This window comes from Notolepis coatsorum (genome assembly GCF_963971535.1).
Source record: "Notolepis coatsorum genome assembly, chromosome: 1".
In the NCBI taxonomy this organism is placed as follows: Eukaryota; Metazoa; Chordata; class Actinopteri; order Aulopiformes; family Paralepididae; genus Notolepis; species Notolepis coatsorum.
In genome coordinates this window covers 209,834,076-209,854,619 of record NC_140165.1, presented here as the reverse complement: position 1 = coordinate 209,854,619, position 20,544 = coordinate 209,834,076, and the positions used below count along the sequence as shown (strand labels likewise).

Genomic DNA, 20,544 nt, shown 5'->3' with positions numbered 1-20,544 from the left:
TGTTCCATCATGAATGCATGATTATTTGATTGTCAGTAACGGCATTCGCATTGAACACTAAAAACGGTTAGCAGCCCGATCAGTATGAAAGCATTCCAGGATCAAGCTAAAATGTACGTCAAATCGCCCTTACCTGTGGCCGGGAGTATTCCAAAAATAATATTCCAATTGTTTGATCGCCATCTGGTATATCCAATGTCCATTTTGTCGACGGCATAATTCACCACAATATATGGATCGGAGATATTTGACGCGCTTCGATGGAACCGGGAGAACCGCTCCCCTCGCCCGACAAGGAAAAGTGATACCCGAGACCTGGGGCCATCCCACAGAGAAAGATACAAGGGTAGAAAGGGTGCTCGATACCGCCGCCTAGGGTGATGCGGCCGGTATTGCACTTTTACATTCTCATGAGGATTCCCCATGTTAACCCCCGAGTCCGTGCGCCTGTAATGAATAGAAATATCGAATTAAAGAAATAACGATCAAATAACGAGTATACTCGTTGTTGGCGTTCAACGATTGGCAGCCAATAACGAGTATACTCGTCGTTGGCAGGGAATATGTTAAGAGGCTCCTTGAAGATGCACCATGGCTTTACGGGTCAACATCATTACATTCAACATGCCATCGTTGGCCTCTTATTCGTTCATGGATTGATAATAAATCATCCACAAGGTGTCATAAAAACACACACAGCGCTATATGAGGTGCAGTATAACTTGTGACCTCTTGACCCCGTCCCAGTAAGTGCTCACCAGCGTCTGTGGTGTTCTCTGTCACTGTTGCCTTCACGTTGTTCTGCCCCCCAGGGGGACGACGCTGCTCACAGAGATGCACGATAACACGAAAACAAAAGAAAAGCAAGTAGGAAACCGAAAGGTTATTTCATAACCTAGTTATATGAATATTGGCTGAATGTCTCGCTCTGCCAATGAGATAACCTCTTATCTCCTTGCACATAATGTGCACACGAAACAAACAAATGCACTCACTTGCACGTGACCAAGCCACGCCCCTGCGTCTCCCTATATGACGCTGGAAATGGTCACGCTCCACCTTCCTCAAAACGATTTCCATAAACGGAAAAACCATCCAAGGGACCTCAGGGCGCTAAGAGCGAGACGCTCAGCCAGTATTCATATAACTAGGTTATGAAATAACCTTTCGTTATATAGCATACTTGGCTATCGCATCTCGCTCTGCCAATGAGATATGGGGCAGAGCGGACGCGTGGCCCAACAAGTGTAACCCCTGAGGGCTAGGGATGGGTACCTTTCACATTTGAACCGATACCGGTACCGGTACCTGTGAATCGATACCGGTACCCAACGGTACTTTTTTCTGTACTTTAGTCTCAAGAAATTTAATTTACCTACCTCAGTCGTAAAAAAAAAATCCAAACTTCAAATAACTACAATTTCGACAGTTTTCGGCTTGTCATTGCTCCGACTGCTTTGTTGTTGAATCAAGTCAAATCCTAGGTAAGCATATATTGTGCGTGTGAACGTTGACATGAAAAGAAAAAAGGTTTGGTTTCTCACTTGATTCAATACTCGGTAGTACCGACGTGTTTCGGTTCGGTACCTCAAAAGTACCGAATTCGGTACCCATCCCTACTGAGGGCCCATAAGCCCCAGCCAGGGAGGAGGGGAGTCCCGTCCACCCGCCCATCCTAACGAATGGGGGGAGGCAGTAAACTCCACCAAAGTGCGAAAAAAAAAAGGGGGAATCAGGCACCCCTGAAAACGCACAGCACAGGCGGGACCACATGTGACACAGCACCCTGTGGCCCACACCCACACACCCCTGCTAGCCCACCAAATGGTGGGACGCAGGAGAGGTCCCAGACCTCAGAACCGCCTGGGAGACAGAACCCCCAGTCATGTCCACGAGGTAAAACTTAACGAAAGGACCCGGGGAGGACCAGGAGGCCGCAGCACAGATATCCTCCACGAGGCCCCCCCTAACAAGGCAGCAGAGGCCACCACTCCACGAGTGGAGTGCGCCCTGACGCCCCCGGGGGGGACCTGTCCAGCCAACGTGTAGCAAAGGGCAATGCCCTCGCACAACCAATGTGACAGGCGCTGCTTGGACGCGAGGGCCACTGTAACAAACAAACAGTTGATCAGAAGCCCTGAGATCCTGTGTCCGACTGGTTTACCCCCAGTGCACGGACAGGACACGACAGGTGAAGGCTCGCCTCCAACACACTAGCGTGAGGAGGCGGATGAAACGCCTGAACCACAATATCCCTGGAGCGAAAAGAGCTCCGGATATTCACCGGCTGAGGAGCAGAATGTCGTCGAGGTAGAATAGAATTTGTATCCCCTGACGACGCAGAGGATCCAGCGCAGTCTCCATGCACTTGGTGAATGTGCGAGGGGCCAGATAGTAGCCGAACGGCAGCCTCTGGTATTCGTACGCTACACCCTGAAAAAGGAAGCGAAGGCATTTCCTGTGAGGAGGGAAGATCGGGACGTGAAAGTACGCATCATTCAGGTCTATGGAGGTGAACCAGTCTCCCACTCTGACAGCACCTACCAGGTGTTTGACGGTCAACATCCTGAACGTCTCCCCACAATCAGCCGATTGAACGCGGACAGATCCAGAATAGGTCTGACACCTTCCGATTTCTTGGGCACTCGAAAATACCGGGAGTAAACGCCACGCATCGCGTCCTCTTTTGGGACCACGACGATGGCCTGCTTCGCCAACAGAGATTGGATCTCGTCGGCCAGAGCTGTGACTGCTGCGGACCCTGACAATAGGGTCTGTACCAAACCCAAAAACGGAGGGTGGGGTTGTGCAAACTCAAACCTCAGTGTTCTCTCCATCCACCTCGACATATGGCACTGCTGTAGCCATACGTGATGATAATCCCAAAGCACACCCGCCGCCAATTGGCGCTGGTCCGCCAGGAACCGTAGACTCGCCAACCGCGCAAGCAGGGCGTCTCGCGGAGCCGGGATATCGCACCCTGACACTACCAACGAGGCAATCGCACCCAAGGGGGGACCCCGACAGAAAGGGCCAGTCTGATACGGGGAGAGCAGCCATCACACTTGGTGATATAAGCTCCCCCACTGAACATCTTGCCGGCATGGACTGCTGAGGATAGCCTGCTCTGCAGCTGGACATGCAAGGCGTGTGGTCCCCACACTGCCCGATAGGGTGGGTTCCTACACACCGTAGCCCTGTAGTGATATTACTACCACCCAAACCACACGTGCCTGACTGACCACCACCGGTCTTCCGGTCGGGGGAGGCACTAACGTGATAACCGGCCTGGCGAGGGCGGGGCTGGGGGAACTCACGCTGGGCCTCGAGTTTCCCCGCTGACAACCTTCTCTGTCGACAGACACAACACCAGGCTCACCAAACACAGACGCAGAACGTGTGGCGTGGGAGCCGCTTGACAGCACAGCATTCTCACAGGCAGACCCAGGCCTAGCTAGCAACCTACCTGTCCCCATGAGAAGCGAAACGTGGGGCCGCTTGTGCTTCACTAAAAGCACGCGGCCCGCACCCAAAGGGAACAAATCCGAGCCCGTGTCCCGCTGGCGTTGGGGGGGGGGAGTGACCGGAGAGCGTGCTAGACACAGCTAGACGGCGACGGTCTTTTAGGGCATGCTCATCTAATGTAGCCGATCCCTCGGCCGCCGAGGCTGTCGGCCTTGTGATCACCTGTTGACTTTGTGCCCAGGGTACCTCAGACGGGGGAAACATGGCCGCTAGTCGGAGGCCTCACCGCAGTCGCTGGCGAGGCCGTGCCCTCACCTCTGGCTGCGCGGTGTGGAGCGGTGTGGGGCCTAGGTCAAATACCGTCCGCGCTCCTGCGGACAGACCAAAAAGTCCCTCTGCGGAGAGGGGAGCCCTGAGGAGGGGAAGCCTTCTCTCCTCCTCAAGGGGAGACTGTTCCAACCAAAGATGTCTGTGAACAAGCGTTGACAGCATCCTAGCCCTCCTTGCGGTTATAGCTTGCGGCTGGGTCAAAAGCTGTATAACCTCAAAAACACGTGCGATGTTTTCGATGTCGGCTGGCCCTAAAACCCCACTACCCGACACTATTGTGGACAGAAAAGCAGCCAAATGAGCAATGTTACTGGTCGCCGCTAAATTCCGTCCTGCTGCGGTATACGCTTCAGCCACCTGCCGGGCCGACTCGCCCTCCGGCGTCGGCTTCCGGGTGGGATACCGTTCAACCATGCCAGGGCAAAGGACCGATGCTACCTGGCCCTCTAACCACGGCACCAGGCACGTGGGAAGCCAGTCAGACTTGGGGGTGCGGGTCGGAGTCGGAGATAAATAATAATAATAACGTCATATTAAATGCATGCGCGAAGCGCATCATTCGTGATTTTCCATTCATTTGAAAGATCAATATTTTACACTACAACAGACAAACTTGAACACCAACATGTGGACAGTTCACACACACGAAATGCAGCATTTTTTCTCTAATCAGAAGACAATTTATTGTCGATTTAGACGCAAGCGGCAACAACTAGCGTTTGGACTTTCATGTGTGTGTGTGTGTGTGTGTGTGTGTGTGTGTGTGTGTGTGTGTGTGTGTGTGTGTGTGTGTATGTGTGTGTGTGTGTGTGTGTGTGTGTGTGTGTGTGTGTGTGTGTGTGTGTGTGTGTGTGTGTGTGTGTGTGTGTGTGTGTGTGTGTGTGAGTGTGTGTGTGTCACTGTCACTCACAACAACAATCGCTGCAGGAGCGATAATAAACACACATTACCTATTCCGAAGACGGTAGAACAAGGTGGTCTTGCGTTCAGGAGTGGTGGAAATAAACTCCTTCATGACAACATGAATGTCCAGTCAGTGAGTCCAGAATATCCTGATGCATATGCAGCAAGTCCAGGTTATTATTATTAAAGAAATCAGATATTCGTTTTTGAGACATTTCTTTTCTGAGACACAAGTAAACACACTCTCCACTTCAGTCAGTCCTCCCTCTCTGCAATTCGTTCCCGCATACAACATTGCCGACAGATATATTCCTTTACTGCGCGTCCCAAAAACTATTCCAGGCCGCTATTCTTTTTTTACCAACGGATTTCCAGTTCCGCATTGACGCTTCCAGGCCGCGTCTATTCGAATCCCAACTGGTTCATGCATCGGCTACACGCTGCTTTAATAACACTGCATTATCGAGACAGCGCCCCTATGAGGATCTGGCAATGAATTCCAAGAATAGGGTAAATCTGCAGTGCCGCTCCGCTCTGTGACATTGAGTAGCCTCGGTATTACAATGGAATAAAGGCCAAAACAACCTTGCAGTTGCAGTTACACTCCCCGCCAGCAGGGGGTGCTGTCTCACCCGCCGCACCCCCACCTCCCGCGTCCTTGCACGGCACACCTGCCTTGCGCCCTGTCATCAGCCCATCCACCCGTATAAAGGGTAAATAAGCCTCAGCTAAACCCGCCACATTAGACACCGATTGACCTTCAGAAATGAAACGGTTAAGAGGAGGGAAGAGTGGCGACAGCCCACGGCGGGGAACAAGGGAACGGCCTCCCAGCATTGTAGCATTAGCCGCACGCTCTAGGATACCTGGAAAAACACCCAAAAAAGAGTCATGATGACCATGTTTTCCCAAATATCCCGCCCCTCGTGCCAATACATCACTCGGTTGTCTCACGGGACAACGAGCAGTATTACTCATGCTAGTATCAATGCCTGATAGCGCAAGCTGTGCACGACTTAGCTCGACTGCAAACCGTCGCGCAACGTCCCTCTGTCTGCTGTCACAAGACGAGGAAAACCCAGGACAGGCCCGTTGCGCTGTTAGGATGTGCAGAGAAGATTCCGGGGGCTGGTGAACTTCTGGCGAATACCCAACATTGTGAAATTTCTCCCTGCGTTTCATAACAACTAGTTCACGGAGTGCACTGCTACTTCCGTGTTGGAAACAAAAAGAGGAAGGTGGAGCGTGACCATTTCCGGCGTCATATATGGAGACGCAGGGGCGTGGCTTGGTCACGTGCAAGTGAGTGCATTTGTTTGTTTCGTGTGCACATTATGTGCAAGGAGATAAGAGGTTATCTCATTGGCAGAGCGAGACGCGATAGCCAAGTATGCTATATAACAGTGCATTGACGAGGCTCATATCTGGGCTGCTATCATGTTTCCCCAACAGTATAGCAATTGTTTTCATCTGGTTTAGCCCATAACTAACGCCAACAATCGTGAAATCGAGTCGACTTTCAATTTAGACGGGAAACGTGCCGCAGTGAGGAGGAGAGACACATCCTCTGTCTTATCTGTTCATGTCACAGTGACTGATGGCGGAAATCCATGTTCCTGTTCCCATTACACATTCAATCAAGCTTGAACTTCAAAAACTCAGGAGGCAGCAGCACTATGACCTACTACCATAGTGTCTTTATACCGGTATCACTGTGCATACTACCAGTGGTGGAAAGTATTTTTACTCAAATACTGTACTTAAGCACAATTTCGAGCTACTTGTACCTTATGTGACTTTATACTATTACTCCACTACATTTATCTGAACCCATCAGTTACTAGTTACTTTGAAGAAAATGATTTTGCATAGAAAACATGGCAAGAATGTATGAAGATTATATTTATGCTTTCACATTTGAAGCCTGTCAACTTCCAGGAGGATGTAATCAGAGCAACATACCGCTTTAACATACAGTAACCTTTAATCAGAGCAGCATAACTGGACCACATACCACTTTAACATAACTTTTAGAGGTCAATGGATCGAGGTTTGAATGATCCCAAGCACTGGGATACACAAACGTCATGTAGAATGCATACTTTTACTTTAGATACTTAAGTACATTCAATAGCAAATACTTCTCTACTTTTACTTAAGTAGAATTTTAATGGAGGACTTTTACTTTTACCGGAGTACTTATTTATCTGGGTATTTCTACTTTTTCTACAGTAAAGGAACTGTATACTTATTCCACCACTGTATACTACAACTCTGAACTTACATCTTATTAGCACTATTACTCAGTAGTACTAATTTATCTATTTCATACCAAGTTTAATCACATGTACATTGTATATTAATATTGCTATTTACTGTCACATTCACACTCTGGTTGGATGCCAAACTTATTTCCGTTGTACTGTACTTGTGCTGTATAATGACAATACATGTGTGTGTGTGTGTGTGTGTGTGTGTGTGTGTGTGTGTGTGTGTGTGTGTGTGTGTGTGTGTGTGTGTGTGTGTGTGTGTGTGTGTGTGTGTGTGTGTGTGTGTGTGTGTGTGTGTGTGTGAATACATCTCTACTGCGTCTGTGTATTCATTGTGTTAGTCTCTATCTCTGTACTCAATATATTGTAAAAACCGAATGGTATTTTTTTTTGTGTGCAGGCCCTTCCGCCTCTGAGCTGCCACTCCGTGCCAAATAAAATCACTGTTCGCCAAATACTCAGGCCAGATATCCTGTGAAGGGCTTCTTGGACAGAGCTTCGATGGGCAGGCAGACAGGCAGGCAGGCAGACAGACATGCAGGCAGGCAGGCAGGCAGGCAGGCAGGCAGGCAGGCAGACATGCAGGCAGGCAGGCAGGCAGGCAGGCAGGCAGGCAGGCAGGCAGGCAGGCAGGCAGGCAGGCAGGCAGGCAGGCAGGCAGGCAGGCAGGCGCCTCTTGGCATTGTTTCCTTCCTTATTTCCGTGGAAATCTTGTTTCTCACATTTAAGTGTTGCTGCTCGAGACGGGCAGGTGGGGGAACGGGATATGCAGCCAATCACGTTCGCTGGGCCACATTTCAAGACCAGACACTATGTTTTACTTGTAGCTAAATATACTGTATGGTGTTCATTAGATAGTAATATGACATGCAGTGGTTCCAATAGAACAACAGATCAGGCTGTTCACTAGGGCTGTTGGATTCATATATCATTTAAATTTCTGATTTCATTAAAATGTTTAAAAGGAAATATATATGAATTTGAATATCAAACCATCAGTCGACTGTGAATAAATAAATACGAAACATTATTGATATGAGCTGAACTGAAAACGCATACATTATGCCTACAATACAAGGCATAGTGTTACAAAGCACAACCCAAATGCCTAATGATTGTTTCCTATAATAGCAAATAGCCTACAGCACACAATGAACTTGTTCATTTTAAGTATGTCACGCTTGCTTTGATGTGGTAATATGTACATATATTATATAATTAATATTACAATTTCATTCAAATCTGCCTCATTTCAGCCTATTCAGATGGTATCCATAGGGACAATTGACAGCCGTACGCTTGACAATCTTCCACATATTCTCCCCTCCCTCTCAGACAGGAAATTACAGTTGGAACGTCCTTTAAATTAATATTCACACTTTTCTGTGCCCTGTCTTTCCCTGTCTCTCTCTAGACCCTTCATATGACGCTGTGCGGCGAACAGGCTGGTCGAACAACATGCACAGTGGTAAAGGTAAGCAACAAAACCACTCCCAGCAGGCCTCAAGGCTTAGCCCCATACTAAAAGCACTGTTTAATCAATAGTGCTTCTAGGACTGACACTAGAGGCCTTACATTGCATTCCCTTTAAAGGGGCAGCTCACCCGAAAACATTTGTGTGTGTGTGTGTGTGTGTGTGTGTGTGTGTGTGTGTGTGTGTGTGTGTGTGTGTGTGTGTGTGTGTGTGTGTGTGTGTGTGTGTGTGTGTGTGTGTGTGTGTGTGTGTGTGTGTGTGTGTGTGTGTGTGTGTTATATATACATACACAGTATATAGTATTATGGAGCATGTACTTCAATAGAAGATTGTTCTCAGTCAAACCGTTCACAACAGAGTGGGTTATCTTGAGTAACCGTGTCACGATTTCTGGAAAAAGACAGTGCTGTCGAGTTTTTCCATGGTATCGGAGTGCCGGCAGACGCCTCCAAAAAGGTCTGCAAATCACACCACGACTATCTCCATAGGACAGATAGTGCTTTTTATTTTTTATTTGTTGTTTATTTTGGGTGAACTGCCCCCTTTATCGTCGTAAAAAACAATTGTAAAGTAGGGAGGACTAACGATTCAGGCCCGGGTCCAGGACACACTACTAGGGCCTCGACCGCTGAAGACAGGGTGATCGGACCCTATTACTCATCTAGTGACTTCTTCTCAGGATCAGACGGAAGTTACAGCACACAGAAAAGAAGTCCAGGCACGCAAGGCAGACCACCGGAGATTAAAACCTCAGTCGTCAGCGGGCGCTTAAAAGTACTTAGTGCAGCCAGCGGCTCCTGTGCTGTTTTCTTTGGATGCTCACTGACATGCCATTAAGATGTGCAGCCTGGTTACCCATAAACGCCCTACTGATGATTCTCTCTCTCTCTCTCTCTCTCTCTCTCTCTCTCTCTCTCTCTCTCTCTCTCTCTCTCTCTCTCTCTCTCTCTCTCTCTCTCTCTCTCTCTCTCTCTCTCTCTCTCCCCCCCTCTCTCTATATCTCCCCTTCTTGCCTCTCTCTCAGGCCATGGTTACACTTACAACGTTTCATTTTCGAATTATTTCGTTTGCATGTCCAAGTTAAAGGCCAATGCCGTTTTGGCAAGAAAACGCGTTTTCCTAGCGGCAACGCTCAAAGGGTGTTTTCGTTTTTGAAAACTCCCCGACAACAGTGCCATGTAATTTGCGCGAGCCAGATACAGAGCCGTAAATTCTCCCCTGGCTGGACCTCGACTCCGTCCATTAGTCCAAACATCAGAACTATTTTTGGGAGTCACTTGCAATATCGCGCTATAATTAATATAATTTGCTGTCTCCCGACACCAACCGGCCATATGGGGAGGCTATACAGGATATCAGCTGCGTCCTCCTCAGATTGCTTATACATGTGCTTTATAACTGAGCAGATGGATAACCATTTGACTCCATCCTCCCAGACACCGTCAGAGATTGATTTTGTACTTGCTTTTAATTTCGCCATAATTAATTAGATCATTCCAAACTACAACAGTCTGCATCCCCTTAACAATTGTTTGTATTGAGCCATATTGTATTGTACCCATTCTGCAATCTGTTAAATCCGTTAACGTTACTACGTTAACACTTTGAGTGCCAGCAGGGGGCGCACGATTTAGCGCTTGAGTGCCAGCGCTGTAGTCAATGGGAGGGCGAGCACATTTGCGAACGCATAAACTATATCTTAAATTATGGCTGTGTCTAATACGCCCGTCGCTTATCAATGACTTGCTTGCAGTCAACATGTACGAAATGGATTGTTTTTTCATCGGTACATTTCCGTTTTATACCATTTTGAAAAACGCTTGTTTTTGGAAATTTCCAGAAAATAAAAAAGATTCTGTGATAAACTCCCTTTAGTGGAATACACAAAAAACGTTGTAATTTTTCGTGCTATTTATTAATCGTTTTCAAATAAACGCTAGATTATCGATAGTATATGTGTACTTATGCACGCTAGAGAAGCGGGCTGAAAAATCGATTATCTATTTCCTGATCAGCACACACACACACACACACACACACACACACACACACACACACACACACACACACACACACACACACACACACACACACACACATACACATATAGGGGACACGTTGATATATATGTGAAAAAAACTCTGATTACCCCAAGACTGGTAAAATAGATTCCTTACCTCAGATCAGATGTTCTCCAAAAAGATTATTCCAATTCCTGATCGCCATTCCAAATATCGATCGCGTTTATTGATCCAACGCTGGGTGCTCGAAACACATATTCCACGCTGTTCTGAGGGACTACAATGACTGCAATCGGCTCGGGTTACATGCCTGAGAAGTAAAATGTGGATTCCGGATTTTCTCTTCCCCATGCATTTTCATTCAGTCCAATCCAATGGGTGCATTACCATCCGGGAGACGATAGGGGGCGGTATTTTCCCTGTTCGAGCTCAAAGCCAGTCCCAATGGTAACGTGAGGCTAGATTGATGAAACATTTATGGAAATCGCTAATAAAAAAAATAACGATTAAATAACGAGATTTCTCGTCATTGGCACTCAACGTATGGCATGAACTAACGAGATTTCTCGTGGCTGGCACTCAAAGTGTTAATGTACGATAGCCTCGATAGCCTCAATGCTAACTATATAAATGGGATATGCCAATCACATTAGCATGTAGCTAACAACATCAGAGATCTTTTTGTGAGACTAAACTCTCCGCTCCTGGTGGTACATTGTGTTGATGTTGGTTTTGTTTCATCAACAAATGAGGCAGAACACTCAGTGAATGTATCCTTTTTTTATTGCACTTTTATTGCACTTTGTTTCTTGCTGAAAAATAAATGCTATGTTGCTATAAATGGTTCACGCGCGGTATTTAAAGATGGTGGTTTTCTGTTTTGACTGAGCAGGACGTGGAGTGACGCGTTCAACCTTTCTGATTGGTTGAAAAGGGCCTTCATGTTTGAGCTACATCGCCACCTACTGCTTTGGCATTGTACTACATGTATATACATCACTCGGTGCTCACGAGACAAATTACGTCTAACTTGCCTGCCAATACACAGTGTTCTGAAAAACAAAACAAAACAAAATCGTTTTGGCTATAATGTAACCGCAGCCTCACTCTCTCTATGTATCTATCTAATTCATTCTCTCTCTCCTTTACCCAACTCCCTCTCTCTCCTCCTAACCTCCCTATTTCTCTCTATCTCTCTCTATCTCTCTCCATCTCTCTTTCTCTCTCTCTTGCTCTCTATCTATCTATCCATCTCTCATTTTATCTCATTCTCTCTCCATCTCTCTTTCTCTATTCTCCTCTCTACCTCTCTCTCTTTTTATCCCTAACCTTGCTGTTCTCTCTCTCCATCTCTGTGTCTCTCTCAATCTCTGTATCTCTATTTTTCTCTCCTTCTCTCTCCATCTCTTTCTTTCTCTCTATCCTGTCTTGCTCTCTGTCTCCCCTCCTTGTCTATCTCCCTCTTGCTCTCTGTCTCCCCTCCTTGTCTCTCTCTCTCCCTCTCCCTCTCAGAGGGAGCTCCACAAATCATGTTAAACCCAGATTCGCCTCAAACAAGGGACTAAACATGTTTCGCAATTATGCCACATCAATGTGGAACGCCCTACCCACAGCTGTAAAGGAATGTGAATCACTACCCACCTTCAAAACCGCTCTCAAATAGCACCTATGGGAGGCTGCAATTCGAAACTGGCCCCTGTAAATGTCCAAACCCAACCCCCTCCAATGTATAGTTTCCCCCCCCCACCTACCCAACCTCCTCCAATGTACAGTCCCCCCCCCCCACCTACCCAACCTCCTCCAATGTACAGTTTCTTCCCCCTCAAATGTATATACTCTCAAATGTATATAATGTATATACTCTCTTTTTAGAAACTCTGTCAGAGTTTCCAACACCAGGGTCTATATGACAGGCGTTGTACTCTTAAACAGTACTGTATATTTGTAGATCTGGTGGTATGTCATAAATGTCTGGATGTAACAGTACTGTCTATCTGTATGTCATGTATGTCATATATGTTATGATGAATTGAAAATGGGGGACCCTGATGTAAACAAGACTAAAGGCTTTCTCTGGTCTGCATCCCCTTAACAATTGTGTGTATTGAGCCGTACTGTATTGTACCCATTCTGCAATCTGTTAATAAAGTTTCCAATCAATCAATCAATCAATCTCTCTCTCTCTCTCTCTCCTCTCTCTTCATGCAGGTTCGCCGGTGGTTACACAGAATGTGTCCAAGTCCACAGAGCAACCCAGACCCCAGCCAGGTAAAGTGAAGCCAGTTCTGTCAGAATGTCACTGTTTCTTTGGTCTATTTGTTTCTTCCCCTGGTCACACGCAGCAGTGTTGCCTGCAGGCCATGCACTGTGCTGTCACCACATCCATCCCTACATATACACAGACTAAAGCCCAAATAAGGGCCTGTGGGACAAATCTGGCCCTCCACAACATTCTCTTTGGACCCCCAGAAAGGCTCCTTCTGCTCTATTTCTAATGCGAGGAGGTGATTTTCATTTTAGCTCTGAATTTTGGAACCCTAGCCCTATTTGCTACAGTACTTACCAATGATGTTGTTGATTGGTACAGTCCTTTCTCGCCGCAGTCCGTTCTGTTCCTCACACTTAGCTCCAATGAAAACCAATGCAAAGTTAACGGGGACACTCTCCTGTCTGTGCAAGTGGACTGAAGACAATTATACAATGCCATGCAAATTTCTTGATTCTGATTGGCTGAAACACTTCTTTCAGACGTTGTTATTTCTCATAACACACTCCACGTGATCCCAGAACCTGTCCACAACCGAATTACTTTGTTTCCGAATCACTCCGCTGTTTGTGTTTTTAGGAATGAAACCAAGATGGCGGACAATAATCTTTATGAATGGATGTATTGATATCGTCATAACGACTCATTCAAAAACGATTCTGTCACATGGAATGTGTTAGTTGCTTACACAATGTTGGATTATGTAATTGGTTGGTCATGACTCATTGTGAAACAACATATTGTTGTAGAACCTCCCTCTCCTTCAAAAGGACACTGTCATTTCACTGTTAATAACATTTTCAATCAATCAATCAATCAATCAATCAATCAATCAAATAACAACCGCTAACTTCACTGTTAGATGGCATGCTTTGTAGCAACCTATGTATAGACGTAGCACTGTCTATCTGTATGTCATATATGTTATGATGCATTGAAAATGGGGGACCCTGATGTAAACAAGATGAAAGACTTTCTCTGGTCTGCATCCCCTTAACAATTGTGTGTATTGAGCTGTACTGTATTGTACCCATTCTGCAATCTGGTAATACAATTTTCAATCAATCATTCCAATAACAACCGGTAACTTCACTGTTAGATGGCATGCTTTGAATCACTGCACCTCCCAGCTGCTTCTAGACACGGAGGCAACTTCTTTTCTTTCTTTTTTTACCTACTTTTTTTGCGGATGGTTTTGTGAATAAATCTCCATTATGCTTCAATTACTGTGTGTTTATTGTATAGCAATAATGTTGGATGGGCGGCTACGTGGCGTAGTGGGCAAGGCGCTCGCCACGAATGCAGAGACGCTGGGCTCGCCTGTTCGAGCCCAGCGCTCCACATTGCTTTCAGTTTAGCTGGTCGTTCATACTAATACACATTGGCCGTATTAGGGGGTGGGAAACTGATGGGTGGGGATCGGGCGTTGTGGACAGCGACTCCTACAGGTCGGTTGGTGCGCCTGCGCAGTAGAATCAGGAAGTGTCGGGGGCAGCGTGAGCCTCCCACGCGTTACTCCTCGCCACTGAGAGATCGAGCTGCGCAGGTGAAAAGATGCGACTGCTGTTACCTCAAGTACCGGAGGGGACTTGTGCTATGTATGACTTAGTCCACATTGCAGCCGGCTTGTGGGAGGCAAGAAACAGCGTTCGTGACAGGGGAGGGTTGAATTGGATGATACAAAAAATTGGGATGGGAGAAAATATAGAAAAATGGGAGAAAAAGTGGATAAAAAAAAAAGCAATAATGTTGGATGAATTCGGCCATTGTATAAAAGCATTACATCACGCGACAGAGTGTGTTATAGAAATTAGATCACGCCTATGGGGGTCTAACGACCCTCGGCTGCGCCTCTGGCCTAACAACCATCCATAGGCGTGATCTAATTTCTATAACACACTCTGTCGCGTGATGTAATGCTTAAGTGAAATCTAGTTTGTGTGCTCTCAGTTGTCTTGAGTCAACCTCTACTGTACACCACCTTAACCCCATTGACCACTAGGGTTGGGCACCGATAACCGGTTCTAATAGGAACTGGTTCCTAACTTCCGGTTCGGAAGTAACATATTTGCATTTCGATTCTTAATTTCGATTCTTTTTTTTTTACTTTGTTAATGAATACCCTAGTTACAGTACAGCAACCAAATCAAACTGTATCAAGTCAACTGACAATGTGAATAGTATGAAAACATTTTAAGATTTTTCAAAAAAATTATTAAATCTCCTGCGAAATAAGCTGTGACCTGTTTTGACCTGCACCTCAAAGCATCGGAATCAAGAATCGTTTAGAACAGGAATCGAAATGGAGAATCGGAATTGGAACCGGAATCGTTCAAATCCAAACGATGCCCAACCATATTGACCACACATACCACTTTCTAGTGTCTCCTTTCTTTCAGCATTTACGGTACTTTTAATCACCTTGTTTTTAAACGTTTCCACAAGCCAAAGAACAATGTTGCATGTTACATGCAGCAATGGACAATGAACCTTTCTCAACATTTTTATCTTGACTAACAAACCTCCTCGTTTTCACACAGATCCCTACCAGATCCTGGGTCCCACTAGTAGTCGGCTGGCCAACCCAGGTAAGACCAGGAGCTGCGTTTATGTCACATTTGTGGTGCAACGTTACGCTATTACTACATATTACTACATCTGGTGTCTCTGTTGAGTTTGTCGATACATACAAATATCTGGGCTTTTGGCTGGACAGAAATCTAAACTTTAAACATCATATTGAAACCCTAACTAAGAAACTGAAATTTACTCTTGGCTTTCTTTACAGACTTAAAGGTTGTTTTTCAACTTCTTCTCGCAAAAGGTTGGTCTCGGGCTTATTCCTGTCCCAGCTTGACTATGGTGACACTGTCTATCGATTTGCCTGTCCCACTGTTTTGGCCTAACTTGACCCACTCTACCATGCTGCACTGAGATATATATCAAACACACCCTATAGGACTCATAGGACACTGTATAGCCTAACTGGATGGTTCTGGTTAATATGTACCAGTTCTATGGTCTGACGACTGTGTTTGTATATTTGTTTGTGCTCTTGGTTCTGGTTAATATGTACCAGTTCTATGGTCTGACAACTGTGTTTGTACATTTGTTTGTGCTCTTGGTTCTGGTTAATATGTACCAGTTCTATGGTCTGACAACTGTGTTTGTACATTTGTTTGTGCTCTTGGTTCTGGTTAATATGTACCAGTTCTATGGTCTGACAACTGTGTTTGTACATTTGTTTGTGCTCTTGGTTCTGGTTAATATGTACCAGTTCTATGGTCTGACGACTGTGTTTGTATATTTGTTTGTGCGCTTGGTTGTGTCACTACTATGGTCTGATATCCGTTTGTGCTCTTGGTTAGGTTAAGATGTAGCCTATTTGTGCTATTATCTGACTCTTGTTTAGGTTAAGATGTCGTTTATTAGTGCTATTCTCTGAATCTTGTTTGGGTTAAGATGTCGCTTATTAGTGCTATTCTCTGACTCTTGTTTAGGTTAAGATGTAGCCTATTAGTGATATTCTCTGACTCTTGGTTTAGGTTAAGATGTGTCAGCTTTCTCTTTAAACGGGACATATTTGAGTCCTTTTCAACAAGTTAATGTAGGTTATTGAGGTCCCTTAAACATAATTTTTGGAAAGAAAACACTAATTTCAGCAGCAGCCTCTCTACCTCTCTGTTGTTCTAAATGGGCTGTTTCTGTGCATGTAACGAGTGAGCTGCTTGTATAGTACACATACAATGATTATCATACATCTAGCAGTGGTGCGCATGCCTGTACTTAAACGAAATGCAGATCCAATTTTCAGACTAGAAGTTGCAGGTCAAATAATACTCAAGATGCAGCAATAGCATAGCAATCTATGTGCGAGCCGCCATCTTGTATCTTCACATGCACATACACACACGTTATTAGCTACAGCAATTGTGGCTGCAATTCTGAATGGCTAGTTTCAAGAGGGAGGGTTCTTGTCATCAGCTGAACTGCAGAAAAGGCACAATGCACATGTTCTCAGTGTTGGGACAACCCCTCTTTCTGTAAGAACAATGCAAAATACAGGAAAAGGTCATTTTCACAATAGGGCCCCTTCCATGCTGTGGTTTGACCAGTGAGTTTGTTTGTGCTCTTGGTTCAGGTTAAAGGAACACACCAAAATGTTGGGAAATTAGCTTACTGTCTTCTGCAGAGAGAGACGATAGATACCTGTTTCTTCTCTGTGCGTTCAGTAGAAAACTATCTGTCTGCATGTTAGCCTAGATTAACACAATGAATGGAAGCAGACATGACCGGTTAGCCTAGGCATTGTCCAACTAACACCTCTCCCGAAGGCTAACCGGTCATGTCCGCTTCCATTCATTGTGCTAAGCTAGGCTAACATGCAGCCAGATAGCTTTCTACTGAACGCACAGATAGGAAACTGTTATCTATCTTCTTGTCTGTCTCTGGAGAAGACGGTAAGCTAATTTCCCCAAATGTTGGCGTGTTCCTTTAAGGTGTATCAGTTATATTGTCTGACTAGTGTGTCTGTATCTCGTTGTGCTCTAGGTTTAGGTTAAATAAAAAGCAAAGCATTGTAGGTAAAATCACTGCATTTACCAGCAATCAAAGGAAACAGGGCAAAAGTGACCAGTAGTCAGTTATCTCAACTCCCCACTACAAAGCTCCATAGTAGCGTCAGTCTGTGTGTTAGCTAGTAGTCTGTGAGTTAACTAACTTTCTCATCTTTGAGCTACACATCTAAATATGATAATGTATATCATAAACCAGGATACACATGTCTCCTATACTGTAGGCATCCAAACCAGTCATGCAGTCTAATAGAGGAAAGTCTTTGCAAAAAACAACAACACATGAGCAGTATTTTTAGGCCTGATTGAATACCCATTTAAAACATTTAGTTTGTTTGTTTAATTTAATTTAATATACTGTATGCCAGAAGCATTCTTCATTCAAACACATTACATTGTTGGCATTTCAAATCATCTGTTGTATTATTCATTAAAGATTCAGTGCAATGGAATTCGTGTTTTTCAATCTTTAACAAAAGGTACCGTATGTTAAAATGTCAGAGCTGTTGCTGTGAAAATGATGATTAAAGTCCTTTGATATCTATTCCCCTGGTTATCAACAGAAGAAAGCCATTTCAGATATCCAATCTACTTCCTGTGAAACATCGCATAATACACACAGGTTACTCTGATTGGCCCATCAGTCACATCTAGCTGCTCTGATTGGCCCATCAGTCACATATAGATGCTTTGATTGGCCCATCAGTCACATCTAGCTGAATAGTGCTCAGCAGCAGCATAGGCTCCTACACTGAGTCCTTAACAAGTCGAGCAGCATAGTGTCTATTGAACAGAAGACACCCCCCAGCCTACTGAGAGCTGGCTGTGCTCAGAGAGGGTGATTATACTTCTGAAGCTGAACCAAATTATACGTATGACATTAACATTCCACAATACACTTATTATTATGAATAAAAATATCATTGTACTGGATCTTTAAGACGTGTCCATGCTATGGCCAGTGAGTTTCTATGTCTGTTTGTCCTCTTGGTTTAGCATAAGTTAAGATGTATCCGTGTTATGGTCTGACTCTAGGTTTATGTTAAGATGTATATCAGTACTATGGTCTGACTCTAGGTTTATGTTAAGATGTATATCAGTACTATGGTCTGACTCTAGGTTTATGTTAAGATGTATATCAGTACTATGGTCTGACTCTAGGTTTATGTTAAGATGTATATCAGTACTATGGTCTGACTCTAGGTTTAGGTTAAGATGTATATCAGTACTATGGTCTGACTCTAGGTTTAGGTTAAGATGTATATCAGTACTATGGTCTGACTCTAGGTTTAGGTTAAGATGTATCAGCGCTGTGCTCTGACCCATGTGTTTGTATATCCACTCCTCCACCAGGCTCAGGGCAGATCCAGCTGTGGCAGTTCCTCCTGGAGCTCCTGTCGGACAGCGCCAACGCCGGCTGCATCACCTGGGAGGGCACCAACGGGGAGTTCAAGATGACCGACCCGGACGAGGTGGCAAGGCGCTGGGGCGAGCGCAAGAGCAAGCCCAACATGAACTACGACAAGCTGAGCCGCGCGCTGCGCTACTACTACGACAAGAACATCATGACCAAGGTCCACGGCAAGCGCTACGCCTACAAGTTCGACTTCCACGGCATCGCGCAGGCCCTGCAGCCGCACCCCACTGAGTCCTCCATGTACAAGTATCCATCGGACCTGGCCTATGTGCCCTCCTACCACGCCCACCAGCAGAAGGTCAACTTCGTGTCCCCTCACCCCCCCTCCATGCCCGTCACCTCCTCCAACTTCTTTGGACCCACCGCTCCCTACTGGAGCTCACCCGCTGCGGGCATCTACCCCAACCCCAGTGTTCCTCGCCACCCCAACTCTCACGTCCCCTCACACCTGGGCAGTTACTACTAAAACATACCCCCCCCTCCCCCTCCATTCACCATCCAACCCCCCGAAAAAACCTTTCTTCCACACCCAAGTCTACAGTTGCTGCGCTGCACTCACAATAACGCCAAAACTAAGACTGAATTAATGAGGGGGGGGATGGGGGTTCCCCTCTGAAGGAAAATCTGCTCTTAAAACGGCAAAATGAAGGATGCTAAAATTGAAGGAGATTTATTTTTCTTTTTTTTGTAAGAATTTATAAACAACTGGGTGCTACGATCCAAAGATGGAATACTACTTAACTTACAAGACAAGCGACTGTTTCCATGTTTGTTTTTACATTTCGGATGTTTTTGGACGGTGTCTGTGTTTCCTGTGCCTTCCCCCCCCAGCCTCCTGAAAGCTGCACCGACAGGCCAGTTAAAGTGCCTTCCAAAAAACGCCGACATGGTTTTCACCCACACAGTCATAGGACGGGAGAAGAGCCAGTGAGCCGCCTCCCTTCATACACCCCCCCCCCCCCCTCCCTCCCCCCACCAGACATGGGCCTAGCCTTTTTATGGGTCTCAATCTAACAACCTCCTGCCTACAATATGTACATTTATGCTCTAAAGCATCTGCCTTTGTCTTCATCTCCAGCTCTGTGTGGGGCTCTCTGGTTCCCACCACATCTGTTTAATGTTCTCCTCCCAATGTCTCTTGTCTGTTTTCGTCCCTCCGTTTGCATCCCTTTATGTGTGTGTAGAGGGTCTTCTGGAAGCTGTTCGGAGAGGAGGAGGAGGAGGAGGAGGAGGGGCAGGCGTGGCGGGTCGGGGGTGGGGATTATGGGTGGTGTGTGTGTGTGGGGAGCGGGGGTGGGTCTCCCAAAAGTGATGGACTTTTCTCAGCACTGAATGAAATTTGGCAAACTGGAATAATGCCATTCACAGTTTTAACTTATCCTCCGAACTGGAAGACTATAGATGGAAGACCAGAGATGGAAGCGCTGTACGTTCCCCAAGCCGGGGTCAGTTATTGATTGAAATCCTTCCAATTACTTCTAAGTGTTTGCTTTCAGACTCGAATGCCTGGGGGTGTAAAACATATATATATATGTATACAAAGTGCATATATATATGTATATGCACTTTTGGGGTGATTCAGTTGGTCCAATCGTGCTAGAGAGGCTCAAAAAGAAGTAATTGAATCAGTCAGTAATAGTAATTGAACCCTGGTCTGATGTTCTTCACGGGGCCACACACCAGGCTGTTAAATGTTTGTCGTGCTGTTTGTCTTGCAGCCATACCATTCCCAGATGTTTTGTTGCTCTGGACCGAGTCAGTATTAATGTGAATGTGTTCTGGTTGGTGAAACTCGCGTAAAGGGATACCCTGCAGCAAGATCAA

General features: G+C 45.7%; 1 protein-coding gene across 9 annotated transcripts in view; it reads left to right on the top strand.

The window, feature by feature from the left end:
- The window catches only part of fli1 (Fli-1 proto-oncogene, ETS transcription factor), a 56,098-nt gene extending 36,144 nt beyond the window's left edge, over positions 1–19,954 (top strand). For 5 of the 9 annotated variants that reach the window (XM_084331371.1, XM_084331370.1, XM_084331372.1 and 2 more), the window contains 5 exons: positions 8,383–8,442; positions 12,672–12,731; positions 15,270–15,317; positions 15,518–15,553; positions 18,657–19,954. In XM_084331371.1, coding sequence (XP_084187497.1) covers positions 8,383–8,442; positions 12,672–12,731; positions 15,270–15,317; positions 15,518–15,553; positions 18,657–19,186 — 734 coding nt within the window. In that variant the 3' untranslated portion in view covers positions 19,187–19,954. The remainder of the gene's footprint in view (positions 1–8,382; positions 8,443–12,671; positions 12,732–15,269; positions 15,318–15,517; positions 15,554–18,656) is intronic. The other 4 variants (XM_084331374.1, XM_084331377.1, XM_084331373.1 and 1 more) reach the window with 1 other exon arrangement.
- Positions 19,955–20,544: the final 590 nt, after the last annotated feature.